The 23846-nt window shown below is 42.9% G+C and overlaps 1 protein-coding gene across 1 annotated transcript in view; it reads left to right on the top strand.

The window, feature by feature from the left end:
* SPAG16 (sperm associated antigen 16) overlaps nucleotides 1-23363 on the top strand; it is a 1402284-nt gene extending 1378921 nt beyond the window's left edge. The window contains exon 16 of the mRNA XM_068245386.1: nucleotides 23070-23363. Within this exon, the coding sequence (XP_068101487.1) occupies nucleotides 23070-23245 (176 nt within the window). The 3' untranslated portion in view covers nucleotides 23246-23363. The remainder of the gene's footprint in view (nucleotides 1-23069) is intronic.
* The last annotated feature ends 483 nt before the right edge of the window (nucleotides 23364-23846 follow it).

Genomic DNA, 23846 nt, shown 5'->3' with positions numbered 1-23846 from the left:
ATGCACTGTGTTTGAACTAACGTCGGCCTGCATGGATCCTTGCAGACCAGTATACGGATTGCTTTGCATATTATTTGGAACTATTTTTGCCTACTTGAGGCTATAGGTGGACTTCCTTTACACATTGCAGACTTGCACAAAAAGACCGGTCTCCAACATTTGATTAGAATAGGTTGGGAACAGGTTTAGCATTGCTTCCAATCTATATCTGGGAGTTGAGTGCTTGTGTGTGAGTGTACCTGGGAAGAGATTTTTGGCCAAATAAGGTGGATATTTTTTAGGAGAATATGTTTTATATTTGATCAAAATCGTTTTTAGCTACCTTTGCTTTTTATTAAAGATTTTTTGCATGAAATTTGCATAAATGCAGGAGATTTTATTCATTTATTCCTTTACTTAGATCCCGCTTTGTTCCTGGCCCCCATAACAATAGTAAAAATGGCAGCTGGCATATATAAAAAGGTTTAGTGTCCATTGCAATGAAAATTAATTCATCACTGCTACCAAAGGTTATTCAGATTACATTAAGCCATCAGGTGATCGGCATGCCTGATCATTGCTTTTTTCCCCCTGAAAAAGACGCAGCCTCTGTGCATAGGACAGTCTGGAGTTTCTGAAAGCTTGTTGCATTGCCAGTTTCAGACTTCCTAAGATGTTAGGAGTCCTTGTGAGGAAGGGTTTATCATGATAACTCAGAACATCTTTAACCTTCTGAGGACCACTTGATCACTATGATCGCTGGCCGATCGTAGTGATCACTATTAGAGCAGCAGAGGTAGGAGGGGAAGAAGAGGATCCACTAACCTTCCTGACGTTCCCCCGGCGATTTTTGCTCCGCTCCGTTCTGGTCGGCATCCCCACTCACTCTGACATATATGTCGGGTTGGGTCCCGGCTTAATGATATCGCCAAGCCGCGACCCGGAACTTAGCGGCAGTATGAGCGGGGATGCCAGCCAAAGCGGAGGGGGCTACAGCTGCTCATCGCTGGAGTCTGGGAGGTGAGTAAAGGCTGCTGGCAATACGGGGGACACCTGGCTACATTGGGGACACCATGCCTAGCTAACTATACTGGGGATCCGGCTGCCTGACCCCCACAAATGCACCACCCTCGCTTTTACGCTTGTAAAATGGCCTGGTCCTTAAAGGGAACCTGAACTGAGAGGGATATGGATTTTTTTCCATTTAAACAATACCAGTTGCCTGGCAGTCTTGCTGAATGGTGATATCTTTGGCTGTAGTAGTGGTTGAATAACACACCTGAAACAAGCATGCAGCTAATCCAGTCTGACTTCAGTCAGAGCACCTAATCTGCATGCTTGTTGAGGGGCTGTGGCTAAAAGTATTATAGACACAGGATCAGCAAGAGAGTCAGGCAACTGGTATTATTTGAAAAGGAAAAATCCATATCCTTCTCAGTTTAAGTTCCCTTTAAGGGGAGTTAGACAGCCAGTCCCAAGAGGGTTAAAGTGGACCTTAACTCAGAACTTCCTCTCTTCTCTAAAAGATAAGCAACAGCATAATAACATTTAAAGAAAAACATTTCTTTGTTACAGCTGATACAAATCTTGCAATAAATGCAGTGTGGCTACTTCAGGGTTAACATCCTGTGTTTACAAATTAGCTGTTCTGCCCAGGCAGATGAGATTCCTGAGCTGACACAGCCGAGAGACCAAATTACAGTCGTGATTAGTCACAGATGAGGGAAATTACACAGGCTAAACTCTCTAAATACATACAGGGTGCATCTCTCTATATTTTTCATCTGTCCTTTGCAAGAGTTCAGGTCCCCTTTAAGAGGACCCTGGCTCTTGCATATAGGAGCTGTTTCTTTGTCATCCAGATATAAGGGTTACTGGTAAGGCACCCTGTTTTCACCACAAAACTCATGAGGATTTTTGTTTCTGATCTGTTAGAAGATTGACTATTTGGGAAGCTCTGGTTAGAATGTCTTTGAAGTCACTCTTTTCAGGTAGAACATTTTGCTACATGATGATACCATTGCGTTCAATACGCTTGAAAAAGCACTTGGTATAGCAATTTCCCCAGCGCTTTTAAGAATAAATACATTGTATTTATTCTTTTCCTGGTCAAAGAGTTCACTTCCTGACGCAAGTCAGGAAGTGAAAAAACAAATCGCTCTGCAAAAAACGCTTTGAAAAGCGCTTTATACAAAATCGCAGCACGCAGTTAAGTTTCGAGAGGCGGGGAGGGGGAAAAAAAAGCACAAAAAATTGAAAATCGCTGCTGTCAACGATTTTGATTTTAGATGTGAACATAGCGTTATATACTAAGTACTAATATATTGCACCACATACTAAGTACTGCTCATGTTATTCATCCAGTCCACCAGCATGTACTAATTGTAATTGTGATAAAAAGTGACAGATTTAACAGTGAGCAGATTCTGCTTATCGCTGTTCTGTGCCAGTCAATGCGTATTACGTCAGGAAATCCAGCAGGTTCATGCGCTGCGTTGTGTTATTTGAATAATGGATGAAACACATTGTCTGTGGGCTGCTCCAGGGAATTGGGTTCTATATCTTCTCACATTGTTAAACATGTTGTAAAACAAGGACCTGTGCAACATCATTTCCAGGCTGGGTACCAATCTCCGAACGCTTAATGCTGAGCTTAAAAATGCAGTCCCATTGTCTGATTCAGTGACAACACCTGGCTGATTAATACACCATTTTATCATTTTAATAGTTTCCATCTTAATAGAATGTGGCTGGAGATGTTATGACAAAAGGGTAATTGCAAGTTCAAGGGGGAATTGAGCACTGGGTATTTTTGCAGTGAATGTAGAAGTTTGCAGAAGTCATTTAAATGCAAAATGAAAAATCTCACCAAGTGTTGAGAGGAAGGTTTTTTACATTCCAGCAATGCTCAGATGCAGAGCACAAATAAAAGATATTACAGGGCTCGAGAGTGGCGCTGAAGCTTTGGAACAACAATCTATGCCTCCAATTTCCAGAGAGCTGAAGCTTACATGTGTTTTGTGCATAGAGAATGGGATCCAAAATTACTGGCTTGTGATTTTTTATTGCCGGCTCAGCCCCTTATGACTTCTTTCAGTGCCCAACTCTGATGATATGCCAGACAAATAATGCCTATGTTAGTAGCAGAGCGTGTTATTTTGTATTAACCCCTTTTTTGGCGGAGACTCATCTGAACAGTTTGTCTGCTGTACTTGGGTCCAAAGAAGGTAATTTAGGCACGCCCTCCTATAGTTAAATTAGGCACCACAACAGATCATAATTTCCGGTGCCGATTGAGTAATTTGGGCTGTGGGGTTTGGCTATTGCTTAATTGAGCTCCAGCCATTGATGCTGCAGGCAGTGGGTGTGTGTAACTGGCACTGGGTTTCAGCTATTATATAGGCAACTGCTATAACAGTCATTATATATTTGAACTCTGAATATCGTTAAATATTTCCTCAGCAGGTTGATTAACTACAATGCAGCATTATCTGCTGCGGTGGTTGGCTTTACAGGTCAATGTTAGGCGTAGATGGGTCAAAGTGTTAGGCAAAGGCATGGAGGAGGTTCATGTTAGGAATAGTCGGGGGGGGGGGGGGCTTAGCATTAGGCATAGTAGTAGAGTTTGTGTGAGATACAGTTCATGGAAGCCAATATTTGACAATATTTTATATTATCAACATGAAATAAGTAGGGGTAGGGCTTAGTGTTTGGCATAGGTAGGGTGGTTAATGTTAGGTATAGGTGGTAGGGTTTGTATGAGGTATGGGTCATGGGAGCCAATATTTGACATAATCAATTTTCAAACTATTAGCAACAGCAGACACCCAAATTAACAGTTGCTATTGTTAAATGTATGCCCTTGGTCAACATTTTGTGCTTTTCAGTAGCATGCAGGGATTTGGAAGGCAATATGTATACCAGTTCAAGTATATTGGCTTGGCTTAGACCTCTTTCACATGGTAGACAGAAGGTGGTGAATTCACTCCCTATCGGCTGCTCCTGAACACGGGTGGGCAGGTGCTTGATGGCAATGAGCACAGGCAGTGGAAAGAGGGCCACTGCATTGTGTCATATCTCTAACATTTGAAAGGGCTCTGTCTGTCTGCAATCTGCACAGCTAAGTTGGAGGAATTGCTATTTTCTCAGCAGTAGCGGAGTTTCACTTTAAAACTGTCAAGCAGGGAAATTGTACAGAAACAATTTATGCATCAGCCATCCAATCTGCTTGATACATAAGAGAGTGTATTTTTTCCCTCTTTCTCTTTCTGTTTGCAGTATGTGAAGGTCAGAGCAGAGAGTTCCTGCAAGAAAGAAACATAGACTTGTGTACAGAGTGAAGCAATGATCTTTGTGATCAAACTCAGGGTCAAAAATACTGGCTACATGCTTAAAGCAAATGTGGATGGTCCAGAGGCTTCCCTACTCATCAACAAACCCACCCACTATTGCTGTGCAGGCTCCCTCTAAATATATATCCAAAAAGAGCTTATTGGATATACTCCTGTGACCACACTTCCCTCCAGGCATGAGCGTGGGCGTACTGCGTATGTGTGAGTACAGCTACTCCAGTGCAGTAAGCTGAAGCCACTCGCTCACAAGAGGCTCTGTGCTACTGTGCAAGTGCAGCCAACCTCACGCATGGGCAGTATGGACACACGTGTACATGGAGGGGAGTGCAGCAGTGAACAAGAGGAGGGTTCAGGCCAGAAGCAGCATGGTCAAGGAGGACGTGAGAAGCCTTTGGACCATTCAAAGGCTAGCCGTCCCTTTCTAAAGAAATGTAAGCACGTCGGTGGAGGCGCCCAAGTATTAGTGTTATTGTTAAAATAGTGATAGTAAAGGAGGTCTCTTACCTCCAAAGAAGACTCACATAGGTGGAAATACGAGTCTTTATTTAAAAGAGAAAATGGTTCTACTGTAGACAAGGCATTTCATGGGACTCAGCCTGCTTCCTCAGGTCAATACAACAGATATCCTTTATAACAGCCAAGCGGTGTGGGGGCGCATGGTTCTATGCGCCCCTGCACCGCACGGCTGTTAGAAAGGTTATCTGTTGTATTGACTTGAGGAAGCGGGCTGAGTCCCATGAAACGCGTTGTCTAATGCAGTATAACCATTTTCTCTTTTAAATAAATACTCCTATTTCCACCTATGTGAGTCTTCTTTGGAGGTAAGAGACCTGATTTACTATCACTATTTAAACAATAACACTAATACTTGGCGCCTCCACTGACGTGCTTACATTTCTGTACCCTACACCTCTTCGAGGTGCCTTCCCTACCACTGGGAGGTTTGATCCACCAGTGGAGAGGACTACAGGAGGAGAGCGACCACCCATTTCTAGAGGGTTCTGGAATCCCAAGCGGAAACTGTCCTTTTCCACATGCACTATAAGTATAGTGGTTGCAGAATTGCAACTCACCTTTGTGAGTGTACATTACCTAAACTAACTGCTCTCATATCCATTCTTATCGTTACTGCATCATAAGGGCTCCCGGTCTTGCCTTTTCTACAGGCCAAAGACGGTCTTCTCCTGGTGGAAGAGATCGCCAGTAACCTACACACACTTCCCTTTCTAACTTTTTTGTTGGGCATGTTACAGGTTTGCTTTAAGCTGACCAAACAAGCACTGATATTTCTGATAGATTTCTGAAAATTGAGTGTAGTTCCTTTGAGTGCTTGATAAGTTGCAAAGACCTCCAGGGTTATCATGTGTCATTTATCTTTCTAAGCTTTGAGCCAAAGGGGGATGGGGTAGTACATAGTGAAATATTGTCTTTATGCTTAGGTGCCATTAGGAACCTTTTTTAAAATATCAGTAATCTTTATTAACAATACCAATATTTTATTATAGACTTACCCAGCCCCTATTCTCACACTAAACCCCCCTTCTTAGTGCCTATCATCAACCTCCCTCTTAATGTTTAACACTACCCTCCCCTCATGCCTAACACTATCCCCCAGCGCCCAAACTAGTGAAAGTATGATAACCAGCTATGGTCGGAAACTAAAGCCTATTTTATGTAATATCCTATAGGCTACTTATTGCCAACTGACTACCTACTATTGAGCACACCATGTGCCCAAATCAGGATTTGGTGTCCATCACCTTTTTTTTCATTGGCATCTGTGAGAAGCTTGATTCAACAGGCACCCAATCGATCTGATCTGGGATGGGAGTGCTACACAGAGCATTTTAATTTGGGGTGATATATTTTTTTCCTGTTGCAGTTAACATTGGCAAAGGGAGAAAGAATGGTTACAAAATGATAATCCTTGCTGTCTTTAAAATATCCAGGCCACATGTTGCAGTGATTTGGATCAACAATAAATTCATGAGAGATGTGTGAAGTGTCAGCCACTCACTGCTGCCAACAAATCTGGCCTAAGGTATTTTGGAGAATCTTTCTGGCTTTAAAAGAAACTCTAAGGCCCCATTCACACTTAAAAGCACAAAACACAAGCGATTACTGCCGGCATTTTGCGGGAGTGATTTTTCCGCGATTTAACACGGAAAAATCAGTGGACACTGCAGCGATTTTTCCGTGATCACGTTTATCGCTTCTATAGCACTGAAGCACGATCGCCGGGAAATCACCTGAAAATGGTGCAGGCTACACGTTTGCATTTGTCGATTTGCGTTAATCGGCGACGATTAACACAAATTGCCTAAGAAAGAACGGGCCCATAGGGTTTTATTGCAATAATGCTTTAAAAAGCGCAAGCACTTGAGCGTTTTGCCGAAATCGCCGGCAAAACGCTCTAGTGTGAATGGGGCATTCGGCAAAATGCTCAACCGTTAGCGCTTTTTAAAGCACTAGTGTAATGAAACACTATGGGCCCATTCTCACTTGGGCGATTTGCGTTAATCGCTGGCGATGAATGCAAATCGCCAAACGCAAACGCGTAGCCTGCACCCTTTTCAGGCGATTTCCCGTTGATCGTGTTTTAGTGCTATAGAAGCGCTAAACGCGATCGCAGAGAAGTCACTGCAGTGTCCGGTAATTTTTCCACGTGGAATGGCGGAAAAATCACACCCGCAAAACGTTGGCGGTAATCACCGGCGTTTTGCGCTTTGAAGTGTGAATGGGGCCTCAAACAAAAAAATAGATGCATTTCAAAGGGCTCTAGTGGCCACTGCATATCTCTGTCTGTAAATTGTAATATGGAGCAAGTTGTTGACCCTGTCACTTGATCTTTCTATGTTATATCGATACTAGTCAATGAAGCCCGATTAAAAAAATGAATGTTAGACTGACACACAGCGCCAATGGCCTGTGTCATTGCGCTAGCCTCTAAATATGCATGCAACCACGATAGCCCACATGCACACATGTCCGCTAAATGGCCGTGGCTCCATGCCTGAACATTCGGTACCTGACAAAGCCCATGGACACAGATTCCTGGGTTTTTATTAGGTAGGATGAAGCATTGCAATAACCTTCAGCCTCTTTAACACTGGAGGCTAAACTGCCAAACTGTGACCAGGTCAGCCTCCGATCTGACAGTCACTGAGCTCCTTTCAGCTGCATTTTCGTACAGCCTTATGGCAGCATTTATAACCCCACATCAGCATTTGGCACTCTGTGCATTATGTCACATCTAAGCATGGCTGCTTAGATGTAAATGTGGTGGCGCCTCTCCAGTGCCCATGATGAATGCTAGCCACTAGCAAGTGCCCAGCCATCTTCAGCTTCTCAAGTGAAAGAAGTCTTAAAGTGAATATTTGCACAGGACAGAAGGAAAACATATAGAAATGCACCCTGTATGTATTTAGAGAGTTTAGCCTGTCTAATTCCCACTCATCTGTGCCTAAGCACAAGTTGCAATTTGATCCGTCAGCTGTGTCAGCTGACTGCCAGGGCAGAGAACTAATTGGAAAACATAGGACGTTAACAATATGTCTGCTCTCATGACAGTAGGAAGTAGACAGAATGCAGATTTATTGCAGGATATATATCAGCTGTAGTAAAGAAATGTGTTACTTTAAGGCTGGGAACACACTTAGCAGAAACGCTAGCCTTACGGAAAACGCAGCGTTTATACATGGAATGTTAGTCAATGGGCCGCATCAAAAATGCATATGCGGTTTGCATGTGTTTTATAATATGCATTTTTAAAAATGCTGGCTTTGTTGCCTCTATTTCAAAAAAGCATCAAAAACGCACATAATGAAAGTCAATGTAATGCGTTTTGTATGTGTTTTCATGCGTTTTGTATGTGTTTTAAAACAAAAAATGTTTTCTGATGTATTTCCGCTTCCCGTTGTCTTCCTAGTGATTTGCATAAAAAAACGCAATAGAAAAAAACGCATGGAAAATGCGTTTTGTATATGCGAACTGCAAACGTGTTAAAACACAAACAAGATGCAAAAAAAAACGCATGTGCAGGAAAAAAAAGCAAACGCACAAAAAATGCACTACAAGTGCACTACAAATGCACTACAAATGCAAATAAGCACATGACAGAAAACGCGATCTTTCAACACCTGTGAGTGCGTGAGAGGTCGCGTTTTCTGTTATGTGCTTATTTGCATTTGTAGTGCGTTTTTAGTGCATCTTTTGTGCGTTTGCGTTTTGCGCACCTAGCCTAAAGGTTATTATGCTGTTGCGTATCTTAGAGAGAGCAGAGAGGAAATTCTGAGTTCAGGTCCGCTTTACAGTAAAATTCCATCTCTGTTAAATGAATTGCTATGACATGTAACAGCACTGCACAAATCATTTTGTAATTTAATGTTATTAAAAAAATTTCCATTTCAGTTTAAAGCCAACTTAGAATTTTTTCAAGCATGAAATCATTACATTTTAGTGTACTCTTTGAAGTCCACCCTGCCCAGTAATACCTCAGTAACTCTCAGAGATTCTGAATAAGTAATTAGCTACACAGAATAACAAGAACTGCAATTCTAGATAAGCAATCACCTCCAGTGATCAGGAAACTAAAGGTAGCCATACATCTAGCAATGATGGGCAGATTCAACCAAGACACCAATCTCTCTCTGATCGAATCTTATTAGAGAGAGATCTGTCAGCTGTCCATACACCCAGGCCAATTCCAGATCGATTTTATGAGGAATCAGCCTTGTAATGCCAAATCCGCCTCCTCACTGGCGCAACTCTCTCTCCCCAATGTGCTCCCCAGTGCCCAGTGCACTGTACTTTACCTGTCCGTGTCCATGGCTGGCTCGCACTCTATCCACAATCCACATACACACGCCCCACTCGGTTGCTGGCGTATATGTGGGCATATTTGTGACATCCAGGGCAGTTTCTAGGCTAAATTGCACAAAGGGCGAGGGTGTAAAAATTGTTCCACTTTTTTCCCCCACCCACGTGGACTCACGAACCTTTACTCTTTAGGGACAGTCACACAGTCATAAGTTTGCTTCACAACAAGACAGACCGGGCACTGTGACCTTAAGCCCTTTTAATCCTCTTCATGCCATAGATATAACACAAGCATCTTGTTATACAGCGATACATCAAACCTGTTCATGCAGTGATGCAGGGGTGTCAGGGTTTGGGTGACCAGGGAGTAGAAGGACAGCACTACAGCCGTTTCACGCCGGACGGGCGCTTGCTCACGTGCGTGTGTCCTGTGTGTGAAATGGCTATAGTGCCGTCCTTCTACATGAACAGGTTTGATGTATCGCTGTTGTTTGTGTTATATCTATGACATGAAGAGGATTTAAAGTGCTTAAAGTCACAGTGCCCGGTCTGTCTTGTTGTGAAGCAATTTTACAAAGGGTTTTCCTTTTGTTACATACAGCTGCACGTTTGTTAGCTTGCCTAGTGAGCCATATTTAGCAAAGTTTGGGGTAATAGTTTCAACTATTTGAACGGATGCCGAGCCAGTTCTTTTGAAATCCCTCACAAAGTGTAACACTGAGTGCCGAATGGTTGTGCGTTTCTGAAGTGTACTTACACAGTCATAAGTCACACTGTCCACTTACTAGTGACCAGCCTCTCATCCAGGAGGAAGCAGGGACCAGGAAAACTCACAGGCGAAGAGAGCCTGGAAAGCTGACTCCTCCATGGGCGCCAAGCACTGACAGCCTGCAGTATCGCTAGAGGACATCAGGTGTCATCACGCGGTAATGACATGATGATGACTTGGCATCTGACGCAGGCAGCCCAGAAGGAGTGAAGGAAGGTGAATTTCCTTCCATTTGGCTGCACCGCGCATCACCAGCTTCCTAGCAGGTATGTCCTTCAGCCTGCACCCCCCTCCCCCCCCCCCCCCCGCTCCATTCTTCTACTTGCCGGTCTGTGCTCAGGGCGGTCGCCATGCCCGCACTGCCCAAGAATCGGCCCTGGTGACATCACACACCCATCCACATTGTATGTGGTTTGCGGAAGGATCTTGGAGCCAGTGGTGGACATGCAAAGTATACGCCGCTGGTTTCGGTAAAGTAAAGTTAAAGTATTAGGGGGGACAGCGCTGGGGGGGTTTGTCGCGTTTGTTGCTTGTCCCGATTTTGCTCACTGTTACTGCCACGCACCCAACTGACCACGATACAAGCAACCAATTTCGGTCTGAAATTGGTCACATTGTCGATTGGGCATGCTTTTGGCAGTATCGATTTTCATCCAATTCCATAATAATTATCGAATCGGACGGTCGATCAGCCAGTAAGTCGATAGATGTATGGTTACCTTAACACACCCAATTGTTAGAGTGCAGATAAAAAATAGTTTTGGTTTTTTTTTTATCCACAAAAATGCAACATCACTTTAAATGTGATGTGTGTTTGTGAAGTTGTTGCCCTCACCACTGTTCGACCAAATCCAAACTGCTGCTAAAATAGGAAAAGTCAGAAAAGGCTGGGAATGGCAGCTAGCATGGTGAAGAGTGCTAGATTTTTTTTCCCCAAATACTGTTTATTTTTCAGGATAAGCATATTTATGAGTCATTTTACTGATATATTACCTCTAAGCTATAATGTGTTTACAAGTATAAGCACTTATCTTCCATTACATCTGCTGAAACCGGCATAGTCTGACATAAACACTTTCTGCAGAGCAGGGTGAAGCAGTATAGCTGGAGAGAGTTACTCTAAATAAATATACCTAGATTTAACTCTGCAGTGAGCGTAAAATTAGACTTTTTATTGAGCGTTTTGAGCCATGGAAAGGGTTAAGCCCGTGTATCTTTCTTGTTTTCTTCCATTCCACTGCAGTGTGTTTTTCCAGCTAACTCAAACAAAACAATCCTGACATCTCCATGGTCTGATGGACCTGAAGGACAATTGACTGAGAGCTGAAACTGAAAATCCCATTTCTGATAATGCTGCCAAGAGGAACATATGGGACAATGCAGTGGGTGTACATTCCAAAATGGAGCTGATTGAATCTGGGCTGTTCTAATCTCCAGACAATTTTACTCTACAGAATGTCTTAGGTAGCCACAGACATAAGATAGCGATCAGGTGATCCAGCAGCTGCAAAGTCGCCCTGTAGACTGATTGTTCCAGCTGAGCGTGCGCATTGACGTCCTGAGCAGACGCCTCTGGCACCAACCTTATCTTAAGGAAAAAAACATGACCAGTCACTAAAATCCACCAGCATATCAATTCTTCTAGAATCAGTTATCCTGTATGTGTCTGGACGGCCCAGCATAGCCCACAGACTACAGATATGATCATCCTAAATCTACAGCTGCTCCTAAGGTTCCAACATATGGAAATCATTTATTATTTGTTATGTGCTAATAAGCAGGTCACAATTCTATTTTCTATATTTATATAGCGTCAACATGCTTTACATTGCATTGTCCAATATATAGATCCTTTCATATGTGTCGTTTGTTTAGAGATAAACGTTATAGAGTAAATCTTGGTCATTACACACATATTATTATTATTATTATATTTATTATTGATTTATAAAGCACCAACATATTCCATGGCGCTGTACAAAGTAAGAAACAAACATGGGGTATAAAATATTACAGACAATGGTATACACCATCAATATACAAAATTGGTAACAAAATACAGAATCGACACAAAATACAGAAGTGGTAATGACAGTGACAAAAGTAACATAATGAATAAAATGTATAATGAATTCCAAGACACAAAAGGGTGAGGGAGCCCTGCCCTTGTGAGCTTACAATCTAAGGGAATGGGGGAGGGGGGATATACTTTGTATTACAAGAAGCCTATATATAATTTATTCTAAGACCTTAAATGGAAAGACAAAAACATACCTGACAATGAAATCTGTACCAAACCAATTAACATCTGTGTATCCTTGACATCCGCTGATGTTATAGCAGTACTATTGAATACATTTTCCAAGTGTCTGAATGTGTCCTGCTTATTCTGTTACTTTCAGGGAGAGATTGTTTATAGTTTTTACCATACACTTGCCAGGTCAACAACTAAGGAGCACCAACATGCAGTTTATTTTTCTGCAGCATTCACCAACTGCTTGTTCAGTTATAGTGCACTGGTCCCATCATTTTGATCAAGAACAGTCAGATATTGGTCCAGTTCAGATGGAATCATTCATATCCTATGAACATATGATGCTTGGTGTGAGCTGTCTCTGTATGGACAGGAACGGAACCATCTTCCATTTAGAAGCACTACACGGGAAGGATTTGTTCACTCTTTTCTCAAAAATTACATTGCTGAACCCATCACAGCTTTTTAACGCAGGCCAGGGTAACCCTACATTTGAGAGAACTTACGATGAAATGATGACTTTCTCTCTTCAGTCACTAGTAACAACTATACCTATACATGTATTAACCACTTAACGGCCAGCTAACGCCGATAGGCGTCGGCGGGTCGTTAGTGGTATAGCATGAAAACGGCCGCTCGAGCGGCTCGATCGAGCGGCCTTTCCATGCCAGTTCACGGAGGCTGCCTCCGTGAACAATATGCGAGCCGCCGATCGCGGCTCGCACGCATAATGTAAACACGCGGGGAAGAAATCCTCGCTGTTTACATCATACGGTGCTGCTGCGCAGCAGCGCAGCGACGTAGATCGGCAATCCCCGGCCTCTTATTGGCCGGGGATCGCCGTCATCTGATAGGCAGAAGCCTATCCTATCAGGCGCAGGATGGATATCCGTCCTGCGCCACTCAGAGGGGAAGGGAGAGGGATGGAACGGGCGAGAGGGCGCAGAACGCTGCGGAGGGGGGCTTTGAAGAGCCCCCCCCCCGCTAAGCAAATGCAGCCGGCAGTGATCAGACCCCCCCAGCAGGACATCCCCCTAGTGGGGAAAAAAAGGGGGGTAGTCTGATCGCCCTGCTGCACTCCTGATCGGTGCTGAGGGCTGTAGAGCCCACGCAGCCCCGATCACTGAAAAATCCCCTGGTCCTTAAGTGGTTAAGAATGTCACATGACCATTGGTTGGATTTTACTGTCAGGTTGTTTTTAGGCAAATTACGTAGGTACTAAGAGCACCGCTTGCTAAGACAATGGCTCTACTGAACTAGTCCAGCACTCATTCAGGGACACATCGGACAGCTGTACTCATGCTAGATGTTTGAAGAGATGGCACCATCGGCTGCCTCTGCTGAGTTTAGACCAGCATGTGTATGCACCTTTTAGGGTTAGGGACTGCTGGTGGGGCCAGCACTAAAGCAGAGATGTTAAAATGAGCATAAGAGCTGACAGGGATCGTATAGACAGACCTTATGTAGAGCTTCCTGCACATAACCTCTGTAAATAGAATTTTCATTGGCAGGTTTCACATAAGTACAAACATCTTTTACACAACAATTAAAAAAGGGAACTGAACATTTAAAATGCCTCTTGCTCAGGCAATAAGTCGAGTAATATCTGCGTAACTTGTGACCCCTTGAACAGGCAGAAGTGTTCTATGCTCCTTTAACCACCTTGGGACCAGTTTACCTTAAACGGAAGGGTTTAAACTCTGGCATAATATTCAATAAAAATGTGTTTTCCTACTTTTTATTACCCATACAGTTATCATATTTGCTTTTGCGCACAAGTATTATTGTCCAGTTACAAATTACAAGTTCCCAAAGTACAATTTATCTGCTCTGACAGCTGCCATTCCATTTTACTGCATAGCTGCTATATGTATATATTATAATGTATCCTGGTGATCACTTCTCAGGTCTCTTTGGTTATACAATGTGTGCAGATCAGTTTCAGCACACTGCTGGCTGTATACTAATTGTAGCTGACAAAGGAATGTAAACAAAAGATATGTGGCAAGAAGCTTTCCACTGAAGAACAAAGTGCTGTGTTTAACTGTTTGAATGCTGGTTTGCTAACATTTTTCATGTGTATTAGTATGTTTTATGCTGTAAATAATCTTTTAGGGCAAAGAAGAAATGGTGAGTTTCATACCACTTTAAGGACCAGAGTCTTTTTTACTTTTTTACTCTGTTATAACTGTGAATGGCGAAAGCCCCATATACCCGTTACAATTCCACGTGCGATCGATCCAATTAGATTGGATCGAATCGATTAAATCCGACATGTCCAATCGGGACTCGATCAATAGTGTGGTTGATTTTGCATTGATAGCTAATAACTAACCAAAATCAATCACACTATCGGTCGAGTCCTGATTGGATTTAATTGATTCAAATCAATTCGATCCAATCAAATTTGATCGATCACACGTGGAATTGTAATGTGTAGATTGGGCTTAACAGTGATCACAGGGTCAGGAGCCAATTTTATTGGCTGACTGGCACATGAAAGTCAGCTGTCGTTAGTCAAGAGTCTAGAGGGGGGAGGGGTCTAGAGGCAGTTCATGCAAAGGGATCACGGTGGGAGCCAGTGTAATTAAATTACTCTGTATCAGGTTTACACAACCACAAACATGGCATAGATTTGACTATGCACGGTCTCCAAATAGGTAAACAGGCAAACGTACACTATTCTCCCTTAAAGCAGAGCTGAACTCAGAACGTCCTCTCTACTCTCAAAGATACGTGACAGCAAAATAATCTTTAAAGAAAAACTTTGTTGCAGCTGATACAAATCCTACAATAAATCTCCAGTGTTTCTACTTCCTGCAGTCATGGAAGCAGACATATTGTTAGCATACTGTGATTTTAAATGAGCCTCTCTTCTGTGGCAGTCATCTGACCCAGGGGAGAGATCAAATTACAACTTGTGATTAGACACAGGTGAGGTGGAATTGGACAAGCTAAATTCTCTAAATACATACAGGGTGCATTTCTCTATGTTTTCCTTCTGTCCCATATTCATGTCCACTTTAAACTAGCAGAAGTGTTTTCTGCTTCCTTAGACAGAAATATTCATTGCTCAATAGCAGCAAACAAGAAGTCCTGGGTGCAGCTCCAATTTCTTTCTACACAATGCATAGGCTGACACCTAAAGGTCACGTTGGTATACGTGAGGAACTGCAGTTCAGTATAAGTTGATGTTGGAGGGGAGAGATTTTCAGGAGAAGTATAAATGGCTAGGGGATGTAGCAAGAATAGCAACAATCTTATCAGCAGAATGTGAGACTGCAACATGCTAGTTGCATGAAGGAAGAGAAAAGATAGTAGTCTGTTAAAACCTACATGGGAAACCATGATTAGCACACCAAAGAGGCCTGATTAGCATAACAATAGTGTGACAGGTGCTATTCTTGTGGTAATTCAGCTTCTGATTGTTTTGGTTTTATTCCTTCTGCACTGTGGCAATACATTTGGGTCCCTAGGACATTATTCAGCAAAGTAGAGACTGAAGCAATATACAGTGATGTGAAAAACTATTTGCCCCCTTCCTGATTTCTTATTCTTTTGCATGTTTGTCACACTTAAATGTTTCTGCTCATCAAAAACCGTTAACTATTAGTCAAAGATAACATAATTGAACACAAAATGCAGTTTTAAATGATGGTTTTTATTATTTAGTGAGAAAAAAAACTCCAAACCTACATGGGCCTGTGTGAAAAAGTGATTGCCCCCTGAACCTAATAACTGGTTGGGCCACCCTTAGCAGCAATAACTGCAATCAAGCGTTTGCGATAACTTGCAACGCGTCTTTTACAGCGCTCTGGAGGAATTTTGGCCCACTCATCTTTGCAGAATTGTTGTAATTCAGCTTTATTTGAGGGTTTTCTAGCATGAACCGCCTTTTTAAGGTCATGCCACAACATCTCAATAGGATTCAGGTCAGGACTTTGACTAGGCCACTCCAAAGTCTTCATTTTGTTTTTCTTCAGCCATTCAGAGGTGGATTTGCTGGTGTGTTTTGGGTCATTGTCCTGCTGCAGCACCCAAGATCGCTTTCGCTTGAGTTGACAAACAGATGGCCGGACATTCTCGTTCAGGATTTTTTGGTAGACAGTAAATTCATGGTTCCATCTATCACAGCAAGCCTTCCAGGTCCTGAAGCAGCAAAACAACCCCAGACCATCACACTACCACCACCATATTTTACTGTTGGTATGATGTTCTTTTGCTGAAATGCTGTATTACTTCTACGCCAGATGTAACGGGACAACACCTTCCAAAAAGTTCAACTTTTGTCTCGTCGGTCCACAAGGTATTTTCCCAAAAGTCTTGGCAATTATTGAGATGTTTTTTAGCAAAATTAAGACAAGCCTTAATGCTCTTTTTGCTTAAAAGTGGTTTGCGCCTTGGATATCTGCCATGCAGGCCGTTTTGGCCCAGTCTCTTTCTTATGGTGGAGTCGTGAACACTGACCTTAAGTGAGGCAAGTGAGGCCTGCAGTTCTTTAGATGTTGTCCTGGGGTCTTTTGTGGCCTCTCGGATGAGTTTTCTCTGCGCTCTTGGGGTAATTTTGGTCGGCCGGCCACTCCTGGGAAGGTTCATCACTGTTCCATGTTTTTGCCATTTGTGGATAATGACTCTCACTGTGGTTCGCTGGAGTCCCAAAGCTTTAGGAATGGCTTTATAGCCTTTACCAGACGGATAGATTTCAATTACTTTTGTTCTCATTTGTTCCTGAATTTATTTGGATCTTGGCATGATGTCTAGCTTTTGAGGTGCTTTTGGTCTACTTCTCTGTGTCAGATAGCCCCTATTTAAGTGATTTCTTGATTGAAACAGGTGTGGCAGTAATCAGGCCTGGGGGTGACTACAGAAAGTGTACCCAGGTGTGATAAACCACAGTTAAGTTATTTTTAAACAAGGGGGGCAATCACTTTTTCACACAGGGCCATGTAGATTTGGAGTTTTTTTTTCTCACTAAATAATAAAAACCATCATTTAAAACTGCATTTTGTGTTCATTTATGTTATCTTTGACTAATAGTTAATGGTTGTTGATGAGCAGAAACATTTAAGTGTGACAAACATGCTAAATAATAAGAAATCAGGAAGGGGGCAAATAGTTTTTCACATCACTGTATTTATGGTAGAATGATTCTGTTAAAGAATTATGTGTCATTCACAATAATTATGCATAGATTTGTTATGAAATCTCAGTCAGTCTGTATCTGTTCTGGTGTATATCTTGCCAGGTGTGAATTATTGTAGCCTTAAAGTAAACCTGAGATGCGGGGGGGGGGGGGATGTACATACCTGGAGCTTCCTCCAGTCCCCTCCAGACTTATTGCTCCCTTGCTTTCCTCCTCTGCCACCTGGTTCTTCTGCAATTGGCTCCAAAAAGTCCTCCAGTCCAGGGCCAATTGCACATGCGCACCCCCCCTCGCGCTCCCGTCACCGCTGGGCGGGTTATGCTCCTGTGCAGTACAAATGTGCGGAAGCAGAACACTACCGGCCATGGGAGCATGATGGGGAAGTGCATGCAACCAGACTGCACCTGTGCCAACTGGCCCCAACTGGATGACTTACCCGGGCCGACTGCGGAGGATCCAGGAGGTAGCAGAGGCTGGCAAGGGAAGGATAAGCCTGGAGGGGGCTGAAAGCAGTCCCAGGTATGTATAATTTTATCTCAAATGCACTTTAATACACTGAATTTTTTTACAAAAATAATATTATCATCTATAGTCTTGCAAATGCTTCTTGGTACCGGCAAACTAAATAGTACATGACTGCCATATTCATATATTTTCCACAGGCAAGACTGTTGCAGCAATGATGTTTGTAACAATGCAGCTTTATCAAAGTTCCTGAATTATAATTTTTTTCAATAGGTAATAATCAGAATCTCAGCTTAAATATGTCAGTTCAGATTAAAAAATTAGAAAGAATAATAAACAGTTCAAAACTAAAATTCCTTCCAAACTTTACTACAGATCAGGTCGGCTATTTGAACAGATTACTATAGTGTGCCAGTACACTTTGGGTTAATTCACAAAGCTGGATTGGACAGTGTAGTCTTGTACCTAATATGATTATACATAAAGTGCAGCAGAAGCTGGAAGCCTTATACATTACCCACTCCAGCAATTGCGATTCCTCCACTTTCTGGTTAGTTTGCAAGTGCCCTGCAGCCAGCCAATCCCCATGTAGCCTCAGTCCCCACATGGCAATTGGCTGGCTGCACTGCACTTGTTAACAAACCAGGAAGTGGAGGAGATGTGATAGCTGGAGTAGGTAATTTATATGGCTTCTGCTGCGCTTTCTGCATTATTACATTGGGCACAAGACTGGGCAAGATTATTGCGGAATGCTCAGAAATGCGTCACCCTTATCGCAACGGATCCATTGGATCTGTTGCAGACTGTCAAATGTGACTTACTCCTGTTCACTGTCCAGCTGTTCACTGTCAGTTTTGTGAAGCAGTAAAATGGACAAAAATATGTCTATTTTACTCTCAAGTGGGAGCACAGCCTAAGGAGGGCTAATGCATGAGAGAAATAAATAAGGAGAGATAATTCATGGGAACAGATAAGGAGAGATAACTCATAAGTTCAGTCAGTTAGAGCAGGGGTCCCCAACCTTTTTGAACCCGGGGCCCACTATCCCGACCAAAATTTTCTCCGGGGCCCCCCTGGGGGCGGGGTGGGTGGGATGAGTGGGCGTGGCTAGTGTTAGCGGCAGCAGCCCCCCCTTTTTTCTTAGATTCCACAGTATAGCAAGTACAGTTTCCACAGTATAGCAAGTACAGTTAGCCTAGTATAGCAAGTATAGTTACCCCAGTATAGCAAGTACAGTTACCACAGTATAGCCAGTACAGTTAGCCTAGTATAGCAAGTATAGTTACCCCAGTATAGCAAGTACAGTTACCACAGTATAGCAAGTACAGTTACCACAGTATAGCAAGTACAGTTACCACAGTATAGCAAGTACAGTTAGCCCAGTATAGCAAGTACAGTTACCACAGTATAGCAAGTACAGTTACCACAGTATAGCAAGTACAGTTAGCCCAGTATAGCAAGTACAGTTAGCCCAGTATAGCAAGTACAGTTACCACACTATAGCAAGTGCAGTTAGCCTAGTATAGCAAGTATAGCTACCCCAGTATAGCCAGTAGTTACCCCAGTATAGCAAGTACAGTTAGCCTAGTATAGCAAGTATAGTTACCCCAGTATAGCAAGTACAGTTACCACAGTATAGCCAGTACAGTTAGCCTAGTATAGCAAGTATAGTTACCCCAGTATAGCAAGTACAGTTACCACAGTATAGCAAGTACAGTTAGCCCAGTATAGCAAGTACAGTTAGCCCAGTATAGCAAGTACAGTTACCACACTATAGCAAGTGCAGTTAGCCTAGTATAGCAAGTATAGCTACCCCAGTATAGCCAGTAGTTACCCCAGTATAGCAAGTACAGTTAGCCTAGTATAGCAAGTATAGCTACCCCAGTATAGCAAGTACAGTTAGCCTAGTATAGCAAGTATAGTTACCCCAGTATAGCAAGTACAGTTACCACAGTATAGCCAGTACAGTTAGCCTAGTATAGCAAGTATAGTTACCCCAGTATAGCAAGTACAGTTACCACAGTATAGCAAGTACAGTTACCACAGTATAGCAAGTACAGTTAGCCCAGTATAGCAAGTACAGTTACCACAGTATAGCAAGTACAGTTAGCCCAGTATAGCAAGTACAGTTACCACACTATAGCAAGTACAGTTAGCCTAGTATAGCAAGTATAGCTACCCCAGTATAGCAAGTACAGTTAGCCTAGTATAGCAAGCATAGTTACCCCAGTATAGCAAGTACAGTTAGCCTAGTATAGCAAGCATAGTTACCCCAGTATAGCAAGTACAGTTAGCCTAGTATAGCAAGTATAGCTACCCCAGTATAGCAAGTACAGTTAGCCTAGTATAGCAAGTATAGCTACCCCAGTATAGCAAGTACAGTTAGCCTAGTATAGCAAGTATAGTTACCCCAGTATAGCAAGTACAGTTACCACACTATAGCAAGTACAGTTAGCCTAGTATAGCAAGTATAGTTACCCCAGTATAGCTAGTACAGTTACCACAGTATAGCAAGTACAGTCAGCCCAGTATAGCAAGTACAGTTAGCCTAGTATAGCAAGTATAGTTAACCCAGTATAGCAAGTATAGTTAGCCCAGTATAGCAAGTATAGTTAGCCCAGTATAGCCAGTAGTTATTCCAGTATAGCAAGTATAGTTAGCCCAGAATAGCAAGTATAGTTAGCCCAGAATAGCAAGTATAGTTAGCCCAGTATAGCAAGTATAGTTAGCCCAGTATAGCAAGTATAGTTAACCCAGAATAGCAAGTATAGTTAGCCCAGAATAGCAAGTATAGTTAGCCCAGAATAGCAAGTATAGTTAGCCCAGTATAGCAAGTATAGTTAGCCCAGTATAGCAAGTATAGTTAGCCCGCAAACAAGCCAGCAAGAGGTGGATCAAAAACTGCACATAATTATGATCACTGCATACTTGTTAAATTGCATGTGTAACAATCCCAGGCCTAAGGCCTGACCTATGCAGCACAGAAGTATCGGAACAGGTAGTGAGGCTAGATTCAAAGGTGGAAAAACGCTGGTATATAGACAGCCGCCTTACCGAGAAGAGAATGTATTTTGAATACGGTCCACCACGGCCACGCTATCACGGCACGCTATCCCCCTGTCTCGCTGCCTCACACTGCCCGGGAAAAGCGCAGCTGCATAGGCTACACACGCTGACGCCGAGAAAGATGGGATGGGCTGGGCTGGGCGTGACTTCCGGCTTCCGCGGCTGCGCTCTAATGCGTGCAGGCGGAGATGTAGCCGCATGCACTCGCGGCTAATGAAGGAGGGGGCGGGACGGTAGTCACCAGCAAAAAAATCATTGTGAGGCAGGGGATTTGCCGCGGCCAGGTGCGAAACGCCCCGCGGCCCGGTATTGGGTCGCGGACCGGGGGTTGGGGACCCCTGAGTTAGAGGGACCCTGAGCTCCTTTTAAAATCGATATTTGGATTTACCTGGGGCTTCCTATAGCCCACCGTAGCCTGCAAGTTCCCCCAGCATCTTCCTGGCTCCTCTCCCGGTCCCGCCGACACCTCCGTTAATCTGTGACTTCAGGCTGAAGACGCCAATGCGCCCCCCCCCCACCGCACACGCTACGCATCATCATGCCAGCCGGCGTGAGAGTCCTGCGCATGCATGGTTCAGTCTTAGAGAACCGCTCATATGCAGAACTCTCACGCCGGCCGGCATGATGACACGTAGCATGTGTGGTGGGGGAGCACATTGACGTTGGCCTGAAGTCGCAGATTAATGGAACCACCAACGGGACTGGGCGAGGAGCCAGGAGGATGCTGGGGGACCTTGTGGGCTACTGTGGGCTGGAGGAAGGCCCCAGTAAGTCCAAATATCGGTTTTAAAAGGAGCTCAGGGTCCCTTTAAGGAGAGACTAATCATGAATTAAATTAGATATGGAGAAATAAATCATGAGTTAAGTCATTTATCTTCTTCTTGGGGGGGGTGCATCATCTATATAGTATATGATTGTGGGATGCAAGAAGCATGGGGACAATGACAAAAGGGCTGACATGAATGTCTTGCCCATGGCACCAAAATGGCCCAAAAGTCCCTGATTAGTTTTAATCAGTATAATGTATTGTCTTATGCTCCAACTTCATATGATGACAGAGCTGTTTTCTGTTTTCTAGAATACAGTTTTATGGACTGAGTAAATTATTACATGAGTTTGTATTGAATGATGTTACATATTCTGGCATGGTGGGTGGGGATGCGGCGGATTACTTGGGAGCACTGAAGTAAACTATAAGGAAGCTTTTTCCAGTGAGGGCCACAAAATATTGTGTCGAGGGCCGCAAATGGCCCGCTTGGCCGCGAGTTTGAGACCCCTGCTTTAAGCCATAGACCCTGAGCAAGCATGCAGATCAGATGTTTCTGAAATATGTTTTTGAAATATAACTGGATTAGCTGCATGTTTGATTCTGGTGTGTGATTCACACACTACTGATGCGAAAGATCATCAGGACAGCCAGGTAACTGGTATTGTTTAAAAGGAAATAAATATTGTAGCCTTCAAATGCTTCTCACCAGAACTGAGAAGGATTTGGAGGCTGCCATGTCTATATCCTTTTAAACAATACCAGTTGGCAGACAGTCATGCTGATCTCTTCCAGTATTGTCTGAATCACACGCCTGAAACAAGCATGCAACTCATCCAGTCAGAATTCAGTCAGAAACAGCTGTTCTGCAGGTTTGTTCAGGGTCTATGGTTAAAAGTATTAAAGGCAGAGGATCAACCGGACAACCTGACAATCTGCATTGCTTATAAGAAAATAAATATGTCAGCCCTCATATCCTTCTCACTTCAGGTTTCCTTTAAAAACAGCAAACTGAATATTGTTTATACTTATGCTGTGTTTTTTGTATTTAGTTGTTTTGCCATCTGAACTAAGATAACCTTGCTAAAATACAGGACAGGTCGACTACACACTGGAAATCAGCATAAAGTATACAGTATGTATTCAGTCAATATAAGCTGAGTTCTACTCATAGTACATATGTGACTTTAAATCTGTATGAAAGTGGCTGCCACCTGCCATCCAGTAGCTGAAGGGTTTATTCTAATAAATAGGCACAGGATGTCCACGCTGTATGGATTTATGAGTTTACTTGCTGGCATGGACAGCCCGTCTCATTTATATTGATTTATCACGCTTGGATTGAAGTTATTTCCAATAAAAACATTAATTCAGTGCACATCACTTGCAGCCTAATCATTATTCCCAGTATCACCCTCAGTGTGAATCTCACCCTTCTGATCTCTTCTCCTCTGCAGGTCAGCTGGTGTCCATGGCCAGCAATGATGGTACAGTGAAGATTCTGGCACTAACATCTGGACAACTGACAAGCCTAGAAGGCCACGAGGATGATGCTCAGTGTGTGATCTTTGATCATAAGGGGGATTATCTGATCTCTGGTGGCTCTGATGGAACTGTCAGATTTTGGTCTTAAGGAAGAGGAAGTCCTGATGTAATCTCAAATACTAACAGCATGTCCCTTGGGATTCACAGCAAACAGTTTAACACCATTAATCTTGTATCACTTTAATAAAGGTTTTTGGTAATGTGGACTGCAGTGTGAATTAATTGCTCTTTATGTGTATTCTGCAAACTACAGCATCTATTTGCCTCTACTGCAGTACACTAGGATCATAACATTATATCACAATATAATTCCACTTTTCCTAAGCATTCAAGGAAAGAGTTCTCACTGGTTTTTGTAGCTAAGTTTATCCCACAACAGTTTATGCTATTAACCTATGTGTACTTAGTATTTGGCAGAAACCTTTTTTGTTCCATTAAAAAGAGATGAGATCAGCTTGTAGATAGATAGATAGATAGATAGATAGATAGATAGATAGATAGATAGATAGATAGAGCTCCATGTACCTGAAATAAGCAATAGAGAAAAATACACTGGCAAATATATTCAATCCTGGACATATGAAGTTACAGCCCCTCTACCGATCATTAATACACACATCATGAACAGCCACTGATTTGTAATGTAGCTGTTATGCCTTGTCTTTCCAGGCATTGGATCAAGTCATGGA

Source organism: Hyperolius riggenbachi, chromosome 7, assembly GCF_040937935.1.
Source record: "Hyperolius riggenbachi isolate aHypRig1 chromosome 7, aHypRig1.pri, whole genome shotgun sequence".
Classification (NCBI taxonomy): Eukaryota; Metazoa; Chordata; class Amphibia; order Anura; family Hyperoliidae; genus Hyperolius; species Hyperolius riggenbachi.
This window is presented reverse-complemented; position numbering and strand designations above follow the sequence as displayed.